Source organism: Nelumbo lutea, chromosome 2 (genome assembly GCF_056320005.1).
Source record: "Nelumbo lutea isolate HS-2025 chromosome 2, American lotus-T2T, whole genome shotgun sequence".
Lineage (NCBI taxonomy): Eukaryota > Viridiplantae > Streptophyta > Magnoliopsida > Proteales > Nelumbonaceae > Nelumbo > Nelumbo lutea.
Window position 1 is genome coordinate 25,853,391 of NC_142685.1, and position 17,494 is coordinate 25,870,884.

At 34.7% G+C, this 17,494-nt stretch overlaps 1 protein-coding gene across 3 annotated transcripts; it reads left to right on the forward strand.

Moving 5' to 3' along the window:
* Positions 1-6,495: 6,495 nt before the first annotated feature.
* On the forward strand, positions 6,496-14,167 carry LOC148869333 (uncharacterized). Of its 3 annotated transcripts, none has more exons than XM_088969418.1 (10): positions 6,496-6,851; positions 7,446-7,539; positions 7,799-7,919; positions 9,215-9,251; positions 9,393-9,462; positions 9,635-9,739; positions 11,234-11,384; positions 11,544-11,626; positions 13,527-13,620; positions 13,706-14,167. In XM_088969418.1, exons 2-10 carry the CDS (start codon positions 7,509-7,511, stop codon positions 13,791-13,793), a joined length of 780 nt encoding a protein of 259 aa, XP_088825544.1. In that variant the 5' UTR covers positions 6,496-6,851; positions 7,446-7,508; the 3' UTR covers positions 13,794-14,167. The 3 variants fall into 3 exon arrangements, with proteins under 3 accessions (XP_088825544.1, XP_088825545.1, XP_088825546.1); XM_088969419.1 differs by having other exon boundaries at positions 6,706-6,851; positions 7,316-7,539; XM_088969420.1 differs by having other exon boundaries at positions 6,709-6,851; positions 7,325-7,539.
* Positions 14,168-17,494: the final 3,327 nt, after the last annotated feature.

Below are 17,494 nucleotides of genomic sequence, written 5' to 3' on the forward strand. Positions count from 1 at the left end.
TGATAAATTAACTTCTTCTATCACTCGACTTAATGTAGAAGGAAGGTCTTTAAAATTTAAGGGGTCTTTGTGAAAAACAAAAGTTTAGGGGGTAATTAATACTACCCCTAAAATACAAGGAGGGTAGTAATCTGCAATTTACATAATAACTTGAAAACTTTTCCACTAATCTTCTGACAAATCAAATGGAGCATATAGTTTCCAAATTCCAATCCAACAAAGTGCCATCTCATCAAAACCCTAGCTAAGTCTTCTTTTTCCTGGTTATGGAATAACTTCTTTTGATTTAAAAAATCAGTGATTCTCAGTGACTCAGTCTCAAGTCCTTCATTGCCACTTGGATCATACGTCACCTCAGTAAACGTCACATCTGGCAACCAATAATAAACGAGAGCGTCTATGATTATGACCCCCAAGATATATAAAAAGGTTTAAAATATCGTTACGTTTATGATATTGGGGAATATATCGGGTCAAACCATGATTCAAAAGATAGCCCGGACTTAAACCAATACTTCTGAATCGATTTAAAAAAATAAAATAAAATATAAAAAAAAGCATCAATACCAACGTATCCATTTGTATAGATAATTAGAACTTTCATATGATAAATAAGCCATCTACTTTTTTGTTTCTCTTTTTAAATAACGCTAAATCATGTAGGTCAACAAATAAACTGTTATTAATTCATCAATGCCCGACATACCACATTAATTAATTGAAGTTGTCTGGTAGTCTCTAGATTTGAACAATTCTTGAGCAAATGGAAAATAGACCTAAAGTTTCTGTACTTTGGGACCAAAGTAAAGTAGTGGCAGCAGCATATCTTTGTCTTACCATTAAAACAAAGCCAAAAGCACAAACATATTGTTTCACAACTCATTTCATGTTTTTTTTCGAATCTTAAGACTACTAATCATCTCTCAAATGCATAGGTAGATTTTTTTTTTTAATTTTAATTTTTGCTCTGACCAATGATTCTCTCCTAATTTGTTGTAGGGCAGGGGAAAAGTTGACAAAATGAATTTAATTATGCCCTAAAGTTGGATCGACTGTTTTCAACTTGGTATTGACTCATACGGTTTAACCGGTAATCCGATTTAGTGTTTTTAATCCATTGTTGACCCGGATGAATGAATCATTCGAACTGTTACATGGTCAAGATTCTTGGTTCACTTTGAGTAAAATCTGGAGAAAAATTAAAATCCGTTGATTTGGTCAAAAACATCCGATCTGAGTGGTTAGTCGTGGGTTGCATACTAACTATGTATGTAAAATTTGGGAGGCCATAACTTTGTATTTCAATGTCCCATTAAGGTTATTTTTTTTTTATTTTGGGTAATTTTTTGAAATCTATACATATATGGCACCTTGCCCCACTATTTTTGCAAAAAAAAACTCCTTTTGGCTTCAAATTGCAATTTTTTATATTTTTATAAATAAAAAAATTAAAAAGCATAAATTAAATATAAAATAATATATATCATATCTAAACCATAATTATAAATATTTATTGATAAAATACGTTTTTGTATAGGGGCAAAGCAAGAGGGACCCAAGGGAGCCATGGCCCCCCATTGGCCCAGAAAATCCCCATTCTTCATGTATATTTTCCCCCACCCCAATGGTTGCCCCCTCATGGCCATCCATATTCCCCCCCGCCAAATCCACTTAGATTTTGTCACCCCTCATAAAAAATTCTTATCTCTGTCCTTGTATGTGTGTGTATATAAATATATATACTTAAAATGTATAGATGCTGACGTGGCATGGTGTGATTCATTTGCCCCGAACGATCAAGTTGATGACTCGTGACCCGGAGGCAAAAAATGGTTCGGCCTCCAGGTTAGTTTTTAAAACATTGGTCGGATCAATTCCAGTTGGGATCAACCTCTAACTAATTATCTAAAATTACATTGACTTGGTCAATGATTCAACCAGTTGAACTATTGACCTATCTGATCTGTTCAATGGGCTAGTGGATTTTTATTTTCTTTATTGAACTGCTGATCCATTGATGTAAAAGGAAAAAATTGGTTCAAATTATAGTTGGATTTTAGAACACTAATTATGCTTTTATATTTATATCATTAGATGAAGTGATCTTTCAACCAATCCTTACCATCCATCGGATAACCCTTGATTTCTTTTGGACCCAATATTTTGATAGATTGTTATATCCTTAATTATGTCCTAAGCACTTGTTACAATTTCCTTTTTCTTTTAAGCACCATGATGGGTTGGATGTATGGATGATATGAAGATGCGTGTTGTAGTACAAATAGGTTTCTTTATTATATTTGTCTTAGGAAGGAGAGACAATGAGACCAGCAGGCAGCCACTCTCCTGAAAGTAGTACAAAAAGGTGAATGTGTAAAAGCCATCCACCTTTTCCTCTGCAAATAAGCTTCCTCCTTTTCATGAATTTGTTATTTGGAAATACAAAATTGATTTTTCATTTTATGCCTTATGCTTGCTTTTCAGCTTTTGGAAGCATATGCTATGCTGTAGTACAAAAGTAGTTTTTTTTTCTCCTCCTTACTGATGAATGATCCCTCATTTCTCCTTTTCTCCTTCCTAGTAGCGAATAATGTTTCATTCCGTGAAGTGTGAACATATTGTCTGATGCAACCCCGAATGGTATTGTTAATGACTAAAGCTAAAGGCATCTTCATACAGAAACAAATAGAAGAAATGACATGCGAATCCACTCAATGTCGAGTTGGTCGTAAGGTATTCCTCATATTGAACCAAACAGCGAAAAACGGGAATGGGATATGCTCCTCACACATGGGCGTCTTATAGGCACAATTACCATGCATTAGGAACATCTTCCGTGAATAATAATTTATAAGTACGGGAGATATTCCGAATGCATGATAGGATATATGTGTATGAGATAGGTGTGAGGCACCCTGTGTGAGGAACAGATCCTGTCTCTAAAAAGCCATGGATTGTGTGAAAGTGGGCCTTGTGGTGCATTCTTTCATTCACCCCACAAACGCCTATAGTGCCTGACCCTTAGGGGGCTTAGCATGCCGCATGTGGAATCTAATGACATGGATTCCACATATCAATAAACATTGAGGGTGCTTGGGACCGAGGTGTGTCACGAGACATTTGATTCCGCTGATGTGGATTCAATGCCACATCAGAAAAAAGCAGAATCAATAAAAAATTGCATTTTGTTAACTTGTTTCTCAAAAAAAAAAACCGTTTTTGCAATGATTATCTTGGGGATTTGGGAAAGAAGGGGTTTCTTGAAACATTAAATTGAAGTTTCTTGAATCACCAAGGTGATGTGACATATTGAAATTTGAAAAAGTTAATTTCTTTTTGAGATGTCATACAATTGTCATTATAAACATATTATAATAATAAGTAAGATCACTTTAAACACCCCATCAGTGTACATCTCAATTTTTTTTAGTGGAATCGGTTGTTCATGTTTCCTGAAGTGTTCTCAATTTTTCAAGAAAAGGGTTGCTTGTGCAACGCCTCAATGCCAAACAACCTAGGTGATGTTTGGCATTAATGCCATTTTCTGATAAAATGGCACCACATAAAATGTTGCTTTAGACCACGCCTTGGAAATAGGGAAAGTGTAGTTTGGAGCAACACCAAATTCAATGTTTTTGGGGAAAATGATACATTACTATCAACGATGCAATAACGTGGCATCAATGTAACTTAATCTTGGACGTTGGATAATATAGATCAGTGTTGAAAATACTGATGCCAACACTAGTACCAAATAAAAGCAATGAAATTTTCTAAAAAAAAAAAGGCAATGTGGTAGCACAGGTTCCAAACAAAAAATGGTACTTACAATTTCCCTATAGTAGCCATTTAAATTTCACATATATTTTACCCCTCCTACCCATGTTTCCTATCTTTTGGCCCTTCCTTTCCATGTTTATTACACTTTGGCCCCCACCAATAAAAGATCCTACCTCCTCCCCTACCTACATGAGTTTTTTGTTTTTCCCTTTTATCAACAAAATATGGATACACTAGCTCTGTGATTGGATGAGTGCAGAAGAGATTTCACAACCACTTCGGAACTTGATCATTAAACTCAATAGTATGGTTTGGTATTCTAGCTCTAGCGCTAGCAGTCAATAGTATGAGTTATAATGTTTCGATCTTGGGAATATGAAGTTATAAATAACATGGTAAGAAACAAAAAAGCAAGGGGTTAATCAGCACTCGAGATTTTTTACTCACTTTTCCTACCCATTCTTTATAGGCCGTGAATTGGAGCCATACATCCCTATTATGAATTGAGAGATGTGTGACAGTAATTCACGACGGGTAGAGAGTGGATAATAAAAGTGAATAGAAAATCTGGGCTCGCTAATCAGTGGATTGGTAAGGTTTTCTGTTGGTCGTAGTGAAGACTTAGAAATGAAATCCCCTAAATTAGGTTTGGAAAAATCTGAAAAGTTAATCATGATGTACACTAAATGCAAGGGGTTAATCAGCACTCGAGATTTTTTACTCACTTTTCCTACCCATTCTTTATAGGCCGTGAATTGGAGCCACACATCCCTATTATGAATTGAGAGATGTGTGACAGTAATTCACGACGGGTAGAGAGTGGATAATAAAAGTGAATAGAAAATCTGGGCTCGCTAATCAGTGGATTGGTAAGGTTTTCTGTTGGTCGTAGTGAAGACTTAGAAATGAAATCCCCTAAATTAGGTTTGGAAAAATCTGAAAAGTTAATCATGATGTACACTAAATGCAAGAATATTACATAACCAACAGCAGCAGCTACATCATGAGGGACAAAAGAAATGAAACCATTTGCTTTGTATTGTCAAATGGGCTGTTAGTAATAGAAAGAGAGTAATATTTTTGAAGTGTCAATTCCATATGGCATAACCTTTTTCTAGGCATACATTTTTTTTTTTATCACTTGGAATATATTATAATATGGCAATTTCTATGATACCCATGCCTTTTTCTTATACCCATACCTAAAAGAGAGAGAGAGAGTGATAATGAGTTGCTCGAAAAAAGTTGCTTTAATGATTTTTCAAAGCAATAGAACTAAGTATTAACCTGTTTCAAACTATAACTAGTATAACAAAAAGCAATCTCTTATAAAACTACTATTGTTCATTGCTATGCATGAAAAGCACAAAAGATAAAAGAAACTATATATAGATGCAGCGTCAATTCAGCAATCTCCCTAATGTTATCCTGATTTACAAGCCCTAACAAAGGAGGGGAGGGGGGGGGGGCTTATAAAGTTGCTACATAGTGTTGATCCTAATTTGAAATAAAGTTGTTATATATAAGTTGTGTTATTTTAAGAGAATTTCATAGAAAATTTTCACTTAGGCTCAGTTTGGAAGGAGTATAATAAATAAATACAAATATGTAGAGTGTAAAATTTTGTATTTTATATTATTTTGTGTGTATTTACATCATACATATTTATATTTACACTCTTTCCAAATAGAACCTTAGGCTTTATTTGGTTGCATATAAAATGAACATTGATCTATCTCCAAAAAATTTGTTTGCACTATGGTGATGTTGGGTTTGTAGTTTTGAAAAAGAGTGGTATGGTTTTGGAATCACACCCTTTATTTTTTTTCTGAAAACGACAACAATTTTATTTTATTTTTCTGTTTTATTCATAATTCAATTGCCCAGGTTGGGCTTAGAACCTAGGATAAGGGCTATAGGTCAGGCCCCAGACCTATGAATTATATGTATAAAATATAAAATATTATGCCTATAAAATTAATTTTATATATTATGTCTGAACACAAAACCTAGGACAAGTCTAGAATTTCCGGCCGAGCTGGGTGATTATCCCTACAGGCTACAGTATTGATTCTGTCATTCATGGTTATATAGTTTTTCATTATTTACATTTCTTTTATTAAGCTTTTCATGCAATATACCGATTGAGGGGTGGCTCAGTTGGTTGGTTCGCTTCAGTATTAATGTGGATTGGATTTTCGCAAATCACCCCCTTGGGGAAGGGGATTATTAGTGGTGAATATCACCAAATATCAAGAAATAAAAACCTTTTCACGCAATATGATAAAAAAGATGCGTTTCATTTTGCTGGTTTTGGAACCATATATATACTAATTATGACAATAGTATATGAAACACTTATTTCTATTGTATTGCCTTCAAGGTTCAAAATATCGATACTGGTCAATACAGCTTATCATGGCATACTTTTTTTTTTAGCTTTTCTTCTCCAATTGGCTAAAAGGGATTGGTTTAAGGCCCTTCTACCCCCTGAACTAGGTTAGACCCCGAAACACCTCCTGTAGAAATGTATTAGAAAATTACTGAAATGATACGTATTGAAATTTTGAACCTTGATTGCCTTCATGAACCAAATGGAACACAAAACAACCACAAAATGAAAATGGTCATGAAGAATAAATATTTTCCACAAAAGTGATTTTGTTATAAATTTCCTACAAAAGAAATTAGTTGTAGGCAAATGACTTCCCTTTATTTTCAACGTCATTTTCTGAATAAAGGGTTAGGTCCTCTTAAATCAGATAGTGTAAGTTTGTGACATCCATATATTTCTCAACCGTGTGGATTTGTTTTCCAAGTTAAATAAATTATCAAAAAATAGAAAAGCAATTTATTTTCCTATTCAATTCCGGTTAGTTGCAAACAAACGCAGCCTTAAAAAGGAAAATCATTAATACAGTGTTTGGAAGGCCATACCGGAAAGTGAAAAGCTCCCGTTCAGATTGAACGTAACTGTATACGCATACATATAAACGAAAGGAGGGAGGGAAAGCGAGGGAAGAGGGAAAAGCTTATATGCTTTTTGCGTCACCTCCGCCCAGTAAGTTCAGGTTGGTACAATGGGTATGAAATGAAATCCCATTTCTGTTTTCCTCCTCTTACTACTCCTGATTAATTCCATTTTTTATAGATGTTTCTATACCTGCAAGATTATGCTTCTTTTTTATACATCTTTTTGAAAAAAAAAACAGAAAAAAATCGCTTTTTTACTCCCATAGATTATTTGAGCTTTTAATCCGTGGTTAATGATCACCCATTCACAATGGGATTATTCTTTTGTTGTTTTTGAGAAATATTCTTGGGTTGTTCTAGTTGATGTGCTTTATTTTGTCCACTGCCTACAAGCATAAATTCTATCGGTATTAGAAATCGAGAGTCTCTTAGTTGGAGGGGTCTCATTCATGCATGTTGTGCTTTGATCTGTTGTGGATTCTCTGGTCATAAAGATTTCCTGCTTTTTCCCCTTTTTTTATCTCTCCTTTTTGTGGGTGCCGTCCTCTTTATGGACTTCTAGGTGTTTCAGGAACAGCTTATAGCTGGTGTAAGCAAGAGTGGCTGATGCAGATTCATCAGTTTTATTCCATTTTCACCCACCCAGTTGCGTATAAATAGAGACTATCGATTTGGGTGTTTCTTCATTGCAGGAGCTCTTTTCAGTTGTTTCTGAAATAGGCGGGTTTGTTAGTGCAGTTCTCCGAGCTGTTAAGATGAGCTTTACTAGCCCTTCAATATGTTCTGGTTAGTCTCTTCTTCCCTCATTCATTATTGTCTTTAAGTCTTATCTGGCTTTGCATAAAGTGTAGTTTACTCTTAATAATGGAGTTCCATCCCCTAAGTAATGGATATTTGTCCCTTGGCTTTGGGTCTTTTCTTAATGTAGGTTTTGTATTGCTTTTTATAACAATAATGGGTAAATGATAATATTTTTGCTCTATATTTCCTCTACGGTTGTTGTTTTGTTGTTTATGTGGTTAACTTTGATGGTGCAAAATATCAGGTAGTAGAGCTACAGCTACTAAAAAGACATTCGAGTTTGGGAGGACCCATGTGGTTAGACCCAAAGGGAAGCACCAGGCTACTATAGTTTGGCTACATGGCCTTGGTGATAATGGCTCAAGGTATTATTACTATGTTTCACTAGAAAAGCTGCTACTTGAAATTTCAGGTTCATAGTGTCTTTTTTTTTTCCAATTGTTTTCAGGTAGCATTATTTAGATATGTATTGACCATTTTAGTGTGAATTACATGCCATGGCTGGTTGAAATGATGTACATGCTTAACTTTATTTATTAATTTGTTGATGGAGATTGTGAATGTAGCTGTTTCTTTAATATGATCAATGACAACTACATGCTTCAACAACGTGTGAAACAGGGACTGGGATAATTACTTGTTTGTGTTTACTCTCTCCTCTATTAGTAACATTGGCAAGATATTATTCTTTCTCCCTTTATCTTGAGTATATACCTTATGTTTGAGGAGTTGGTAAACTTTTTGTTGCAAAAACCGGAGAAGATGAGTCAGAGAATGTCAAATCTCTTGCCCTGTCCTCTTGCAAGAGTAACTTAATTTTAAACTTATCTTTCTTCAGTCATACATCCTTTTCATTAAGATTCTCATTCTGAGTGATTCAATGGAAGAGAAGACCGGTGCCATGAACTAAAACAAAACATAATTCTTTGTCCTTATCTTTCTCTCTTTTCTCTAAGCTTTGCTGGGAAAGCTTTGTATGTGGAAAGTGAATATGCTGAAACACTTGAATAGGGGACCACTAGCTCATCACAAGAGTCACCCAGCCAAATGAACAAACAGACTAATTTGGCCTCATATGTAAATGTAACTTGCTTCCAAAGATATATTTATGCTAGCTTACAGTACTCTTTTCCCTATCCCAAATTATGATGGCTAACAATAAATCTTGACTCAAGTTTAAATGGAAGCTATTTTTATTTCAACACTTAAGCACTCATATTATAAACTTTGTGGTTTTCTGCCATTAGGAAGATACTCCATTTTGAGTGTGTTCCCAAGATTAAATAGATTGACACAACTGTAGCTGGTGTCTTGAAGTTATCTATTTTATTTTTTGATAATAAAAAGAATTTTTTTATTAAAATAAAAAAAAAAGAAAATACAAAGGAAGATGACCAGCAGTCACCTGAGAGAAGAAAGAAGCAAACTTCAACTCAAAACCAGCCCCACCTTCTTAAAAAAACCAAAATAAACCCCCCACAAAACAAATGAAACAAAGGAAGGTGTCTTGAAGTTATGTAATAACAGTCTTCAGACTTCGTAAAGAGTAATAGCAACTATTTCAAATCTGTTTCTCTTATTTCATAATCATACAATATGTTATTTTTTTCTTTAACAGAGATATAAGAGATTTTCTCATTTTTTCATTGTTTTTGTGCAGCTGGTCCCAGCTCCTGGAAACCCTTCCTCTTCCAAATGTAAGGATTAGAAACATTTTTTCCTCTGTTTGTATAGATCACATTGTATATCAATGGTTATCATCATCTCCAATGATTGAAGAATTGCTTCCTGTTTTATTTGATGTATTTATCATTTATGTTTGAATTTTTATGATACAGATTAAATGGATATGCCCAACAGCTCCTACTCGACCTGTAGCAATCTTTGGCGGCTTTCCTTGCACTGCATGTAAGATAGATTAACGTTGGATAGGTTTGAAATCATTATCTTGTTTTGATTTTCTGCAAGCTTTGTTGTCGTCTGATGACTCATGCATTTCTTTTTGAAATGCTTCAAAATTAAAATATGCAATTGGAGCACCACAAACATATTCTAATGGTGCTTGTGCAATTTACATCAGGGTTTGATGTAGGAGACCTTTCAGAAGATGGTCCTGATGATGTGGAGGGTCTAGATGCTTCTGCAGCACATGTTGCAAACCTGCTATCAACAGAACCCGCTGATAGTATGTTTTCACCTAGTAGCTTCCAGGACTCTATTAATCCGTTGTGATAAGAAAAGTTCATATATCTGTCTATACTTGTAAAGTTGCAAGGGTAGATGATTTTGTCTAGACATAATAATGCTTCATTGATTTGAAAAGTTTAATTCTTTGCTTGGTTATAAAGTTGTTAAAGCCTTTTTTAGCTATCAATTTTTTTGGCCAAAAAAAAAAAAATGTAAGGTTTGCTGCTTTCCCTGATAAATTTCTATGGTTCTAGCCTTCGATTCATTTATGTTTTAAAGATAATATAATAACATCAATCATTATTCATTATAAGCCATGTACCAGAAAAAGAAGGGGCAAATGGAACCTTCATTAGTTTTCTCTTCTGCTGGGCATATCCTTACCATGTCTTCCCTTAGTAACTAATTACATAATAAGATATCTTTGAGTATCTATTGCACTATCTTGATATACTAGAGTTGATGATATCTTACACCTTGCTAGTTGTGCATCATAGTTGAGTGACTTAATGTTCTACATATAAACCATAAAGTCTTCAGGTTCAATCCTTTCTTGCCCACAGACTCCACATAAAACATAACATCAAGAACAAGCTTAGGCATGTTTTTTATCAATAACAGGATCAATTTCAGTAAAAAGGAATAACTTTAGTACAAAGAAAGGGAAGGGATAAACCCTCGTAGCCCTCCCCATCAGAAAGTAAACTTACAACACAGCCCAAAATAAGCTATTCCTTCCCACCCCTTGTTTAGCAAGTATATCAGCAAAGGCATTAACATCTCTTCTGACCCAATTACAAATTACCTTTACTCCTTGTAGCAATTTAACACCTTCCCTCTTCTCATATATGTAACACCACCAACCATCCTCTTTTTGGAGCCTGCTAATTACGAGCTTCGAATCACCTTCAATTATTTCAGCTCTTTAGCCTTTTGAATCCCTTCCTTAACATCCATGATTTCAGCCCTTAACGAGTCCCCAACTCCAATTGGACCTGAATATAGTTCAATAATATTTCCCCCCTTATTCCTGAAAATCCCACCTATGCTAGACGGACCTGGATTGCCTTCACTGCTACCATCAAAGTTTAGCTTAATAAAACCTCTAGTAGGACGTGGGTGGGGACCAAAGAGACCTGACCACCTCCTCACTTAGAGCAGAATCAGCTACCATTTCCCACTTTTTCATCGCCTCAATGCCAGGAACATCCTTAAAAAGATCCAGTGACTTAACCCAGTGAACTACCTTAGTGGTTAGAATTTTGATGACAGCTTCCCTGCTTCTTTTCCAAGAAATATTCTTTGGTTCCTCTCCTCCCAAATTGTCCAACACACCGCTGCCCTTGTGCATTTCCATAGCATTCTTCCCCTCTTCTTTTATCAGCTTAGGAAAGTAGAAGCAAATAGGTTTTGTACTAGGCTTAGGGATGTATTTTTAATCTCACATCTTGATTGTGTTGGCTCTTATCATACCTCACTCCTTTCTTAACAGTCAAACTCGGTATTGGGGGATTCAGTATGGGTGCTGCAACTGCCCTCTATTCTGCAACTTGCTGTACTCAAGGGAGGTATGGGAATGGCAGCCCATACACAGTTAACATAAGTGCAGTTGTTGGTCTAAGTGGCTGGCTTCCGTGTTCAAGGTCTGGATTCTTTCAGCATAATTGTTTCCCCACCCCCATCGACCCAGACACCATTTCTTTGATCCACACACTCACTGATGATTGGTAGCTGTTGTCAAAATGAAGTAACATAAGTGCAGTTTGATTCCATATGTTAAGTTGGTAGCTGTTGTTTTCCAGGAGCTTGAAAAACAATATGGGAGGATCAAATGAAACTGTCAGGCGTGCTGCATCTTTGCCTCTTCTTTTATGTCATGGTAGAGGTAATTTATATTTCTTTCTATTATATACTGATATGTCATGTTATAGGTTACTTCATTTTGATTTTTTGGTTTATTTATTTTTATTGGTTGTATCATTTGTCTCCAGTATTATGGAGTAAATCATGCAAAATAACACATGATGTGTTCCAACCACCAGCTCATAAAAAAAGGTGTTTCAATCACAATGTCGAGGCTGAGTCTTGTTTTTTGTACATCATGATATAATTATAACATACTATATTATTTGGATTTATACAACTGATGGACCTGGAGCCTGAGAATTTTCTTTAGTTTCATTCGGGTTGCTTTTCGAAAATTCATTATTAATACACTCCAAAAAGCTAATCTTATCCGCCCAGAGTAATAAAAAACATCTTACTGTTTCCACTTACTGAAACTCAGGTTCTGTAATCTTAACTGATCATGTAAGAACAAAAGCAGATTTTTTTTTTGTTCCCAACAAGCTTTTTCAAATTTTGTGCTGCTTGTTTCTTTATGCATGTTTATTTATTTGTTTTATATTTCATGGTTTTCTATTTTATTCATTTTTTTATTAAAGAAAAAATTAGTTCAGCAGCACTTGAGAATCAGCAGACTTGTTTCAAAGTCTACTGAATTCTTAAACAGGCATTGAAATGTGGAAATTAGGGGGAAGGGGAGGTTACTCATTCTAGAGACATCGTGACCATCACGATTACATGTTTATGTTGGAACATGAATATAAAACTTTCTTCTTGAGCTTGATGTATTTGAAGTCTCTAAATGTGCACCATAATCCTCCTAACTGGTGCTGTGAATGGTTTTTGCTGCACAGGATAAAACCACCTCAATCAGTTTACAGGTTCCATTTAACTTGTTGAACTTCTTGTTTTTGTTATTTCTAGTATTTCAAATCATCTATTTCTGATGTTTATCTTTGGGAAAACCATTATATTTAATCTCTTTATTGCCATTTAGCCAAAAAAAAAAAAAAGCTTGCTTGCAAACAATCAGCTTCATAAATCATAGCTAACTTTTTATCCACTTGGAAATTTTTTCTTTCATATGTTATTATCTGTTGGCCACAGCAGTTTGGAAGCGTGTGTCCATGCTAACCACCCTAATCAGGCTTGCCACCTATTTGAAAAGTCCATCTAATGCTCAAGCACTGCCAGAACTTTCATTCAGGACATGGAGTTGGAATTGACATTTCAAGATTTTAAGCCAGGGATATCTCTTCATTTACAAACTGACACATGCTAGGTGAAATGACAATAGATATCCTGTTTATGAAAGTAAAAATCAATGCATGGTGGTGCTTTTCTTTTTAAACATGCCATCATCATCATCCATGCCTTATCCCAACATGAATCCTGTTAGGCCAATCCATTCTATTTAAAGCCATATCCACTGTTAAATTATTAGTGCTTAAATCTTTTTCTTACTACTTCTACCCATGTCCTTTTTGGTCTACCCTGAGCTCTTCTAGCCCCTTCATGTGTAACAAATCACTTCTTCTAACTGGCATAGTTGGTGGTCTTCTATGCACATGCCCAAACCATCTTAATCTACTCTCTCATTTTATCACCTATTGGAGCTATTCCTAGGTTCCTATGGATCTTTTTAAACATGTATTTTTTATTAATGATAACGTATGCCTTGGTTCATCAAAAATTGTTGTGCCCAACTCACACCCCTTTTCTTCTGCCTCATAATATCCAGGTCTTGACTTTCGTATAGGTCCCCATGATTTTAGAATTACCATTATCATAAGTTTGCTGTCAGCTTTTGTTGAATATTTTGATGTGGCCATAAATGAATGCTGAAATATTTTCTTTTACATGTAAAAAAAAAGGAGATTGAAAAAATGTGATCCTTATATGGGGTTGTAATTGTCTAACTTGTTATTTTCTTCTGGCAGCTGATGATGTAGTCCTTTATAAATATGGAGAGAAGTCTGCAGAAGTCTTAAGTTCAGCTGGATTCCGCAGCCTTACTTTTAAAACCTATAATGGGTACCTTTCTTGCTCAATCTTCCTGTTTTATATTTGCTTGCTATAAAGTGAGAAGCCTTCGTTAGTCACTGGTTTCACCATGCAGACTTGGCCACTACACAGTCCCTGAAGAGATGGATGAGGTCTGCAATTGGCTTACAGCAAGGTTGGGGCTTGAGGGAAAATGCTCATAAATTGTAATCACTTGTCATTTTCAAATAATAGCTTTCCAATGAGAAAATAAGTGTTTTAGATGCGGGAAAATCACTTTATTGTCTGTACGGAGTAGGTAGCGGGCAGTAAGAAGTAGATGTGGGTCTAGAGTATATATATTGTGGCATTAGTCGGTCTCTTCCCTTTTCCTCCTCTCATTCGGCTTGTTGGCACCTAGATAGGATTAGTAATGGTGAAAGAAATAAATATGAAGTGGGTTATTCATTTGACATTTGAATTTTTTTTTTCTTTTATATATTAATTTGGGTGGGAGTAACTTATTGGTTGTGTATCTGATCTCCGAAGTCCGAACAAAAACAATTGTGGAATTTGAAATTTAGAATCTTGCATAGAAGGGAAAACTGTCCAACAAGTGGTTATTCCAGAGATATGAAGTATAAACAGGAAGATAATTGATGCAGGACTCTGGTGGCAATATTTATTCCAGGGATGACACTGACAAACCCCTATATTTTATTAGATGATTTTGTGTGTTTATGATAAATTTCACTGAAAATAGCCTCCTTTAATTAGCAAATACCCCTCAGTTGTTCTTTCATCTAATAATTGCACTGTCCTTAATGACAAATCTCATATAGGTAGATCCTTATAAAAACCTTGTCCTTCCAAACCATTTAGACGATTTTGCTACTCTTCCAGCATTAAATCATCAAGTGAGTGAAAGGTTTTTTTAAAGTGAATAACAGAAATTGATTTATTAGATTAAAAAAGGGTACTAAGGGGACAAAGAGAGATAAACTCTCTTAACTCTCCCAAATGCAATCATAATTACAATACACCCCAAAATAAATGATCCCTTCCCACCCCGTCACTTTTATAATTTCATCCATTGTACATTGATTTTCATTCTTGGGACAGCCATTTGCCCCTTTTCTCATTATGTATAGTACCACCATCCAACTTTCTATTTTGCAATCACTCGGTAACTAATTTCGAGTCCCCCTCAATAACTAGTTTTTACATATTTAGCTCTCTAGCCCTTTGAAGGCCTACTACATCCATAATTTCAGTCCTCAGAATCACCAACACCAATCGATTATTGAGTAGACAATAATAATTCTTCCTTTCTCATTTCTAAAATGCCCCAATGCTTGAAAGATCCGGAATTCTTTCATTACTCCTATCAAAATTTAGTTTAATAAAGCTACCGGGGACCAAGTTGGTCTAACCACAGCCTTGCTAGAAGTTGAGTCATCAAACAACCTTCTAATTCCTCACCAAATGATCACCTTAATTATAATGACTTCAATACGGCATCCCTACCCTCCTTATCAAGAAAAATCCTTTGATTTCTTTCCTATGTTGTCCGACATATAGCTGCTCCTGTACATCTTTCCCTCTTTATTGGTCAGGTAACGAAGGTCGAGGCAAACAAATTTTGTATGTTTTGTAGGGAATTCCATCTATATTAAACAAAAAGAGAAACAATTCCAAAATTAAAGAAATAAAAGGATAAGATTAATAAGTGGTAGCAAGACTTACCATTAACCTTAGGAGCACTAGTTGGAGGATAAGCATAAATTTGGTCTTTTTTTGGAAGTAAATCATAAGTGTTAATTCTCTCAAGAAAGGCTTTCCAGCAAAAAGCACCTACATGAGGTGGGATAGGCTTGCTCCAAACCTCCCCAATAGGAAAATGCATCCTCAAACTATTCCTTGGCTGAATGAAGACTGATAAGAAAGAGGCACAAGAAAATGAACCAAAGAGAAGAGTCCAAATTCAACTATCCCTTTTAATGGGATCCAAAAAAGAAAACCTTCCAACCTTTAGAGAGAGACAAAACAATATTCATTTCCAACTCACAAAGGCCTCCATTGAAACCCAAGTCTCAATCAAAACCAGAGTGCTGAATTAGAGGGCACAATGAAAGAAGAAATAGGCTCATCCCTATGATTGGAAATGACATAAAGAGGGAAATTGCTCCTTCAAAAGAGAATTATCCCACCACATATGATCCTAGAATTTGACAATGTTTATACTTAACAAATGGCAAGAAGGATGGTAAAATTACATGGAAAGACTTTCGGGGAGAAGCTTTAGAAGCCATTTCCCTATGCAAGTCCATGAATATTGATAACTTGTCCATAGCTTGTCTCTATCCATAAAAAGCTCTACACCCATTTCCCTATGCAACATTGCTCTCCTGGGTGTTCCCTAATCCAAATCCACATAACCTTTTGTTTATGCCATCCACTTCCCATCTTACTCTATGATCCTTTTTACTTGACTCCCAAAGAGAGTTTCACATTATTTTTTTAATTTATTTTGTTAACTCCCTCAAAAATCCTAAACACTAGATTGAGATGCACATGCACTACTATTTAAGAAAGCACCACTTATCTGATTAACTTGTTGCATGGATACTTTCTATAAAAAAAGACCGATATGCTATGAACCCCTTTCTTTTCATGGAGGTTATGGACTATTTCTTGAACAATAACCTTGTAATGCAATAAAATGCATTGATAAAAGGTGACAATCGGAAGTGCAGCAGAATTGCGATTACGTCCATGGTTTAACTTTTAGAAGCATGAGACTCTCTGTCAATATAGAATCAAGGTTTTAAATTTCGCAATGTATAGGCAGTTACAGGCCAATACATATCATTTCAAAAGAGCTCCGATACACAGAATATATATAATTACATGATTTTATATATTTTTTTGTTCGTATCAGACCGTTTTGGGTATGTATCAACTGATACAACCCGAAACGCACCAATACGCATTATGTATCAGCCAAATTTAATTTTCCTATTCTTTTTTAATTTAAGTTTAATTTATCTCTTCTTTCTCTCATTAATATCAAATTTAATTAAGTCTTAAAGTTTGAAACATCACTAAGTGCTAATATAATTTAGTTAAATGCTCATTTAAGTTACCTTTGATTACAGCAGTTAATGTTATTAAATGTTATTTAGGTGAAATAACTTGTTAAAAATCACAAACCAAAGGTAACAAATTTCGGACCCAAGTCCTTTGCTTATAACAATAATAAATTAACTGTTGTGCCAATCCTAATTACTTATTAGAACGCCGTGTTTTTTTATACTTGAAGTAATATTTCTTGCCTAGGTGGATGTTTCCCACTAAATGCTATAAATTTGATTATTAATATTTATATAATAATATTGTATTTATCAAAAATTAAGGTATATGTTAACTTGTATACATAATAAATATTATCTAAATCTATATATAATAAATATTAGTATATATATACAAACATTTTAGTTCTATTATTTTTCAACAGTTATTAATTATATCCCAATACTTTATATAAATCATTAAAGAATGGTTTTTATGTTTAAATAAATTAATTATACTTACATAAAACTCATTTTTATTATTGTTCATATTTTTAAACTTTTTTTTTCTAATGTATCTATGCATATCTTGACGATACAGCTCTTAAAATTACCTTTACAATACACCTTAAGTTTCTGATACTTTAAACCTTGTATAGAATTAAGAATGCAAGGGGTAACAGTACCGATAGCTAGGGGTGTCAATTGGATTGGATTTGGTCCAATCCAATCCAGTCTAATGTGAACCCATTACCAATGGACCAGGTCCAATCTAATCCAATGAATATTTTTTACAAAAAAGCATGGACAGCCCATTGCAGATTTCTGAATTCCACTGCATAACTATAAACATT

Coding starts and splice junctions, on each gene's coding strand:
- LOC148869333 (XM_088969418.1), top strand. CDS start 7,509: ATGAGCTTTACTAGCCCTTCAATATGTTCTG. Junction 9,252..9,392: donor AAACCCTTCCTCTTCCAAAT/GTAAGGATTAGA, acceptor TTTATGATACAG/ATTAAATGGATATGCCCAAC. Junction 9,463..9,634: donor CGGCTTTCCTTGCACTGCAT/GTAAGATAGATT, acceptor AATTTACATCAG/GGTTTGATGTAGGAGACCTT.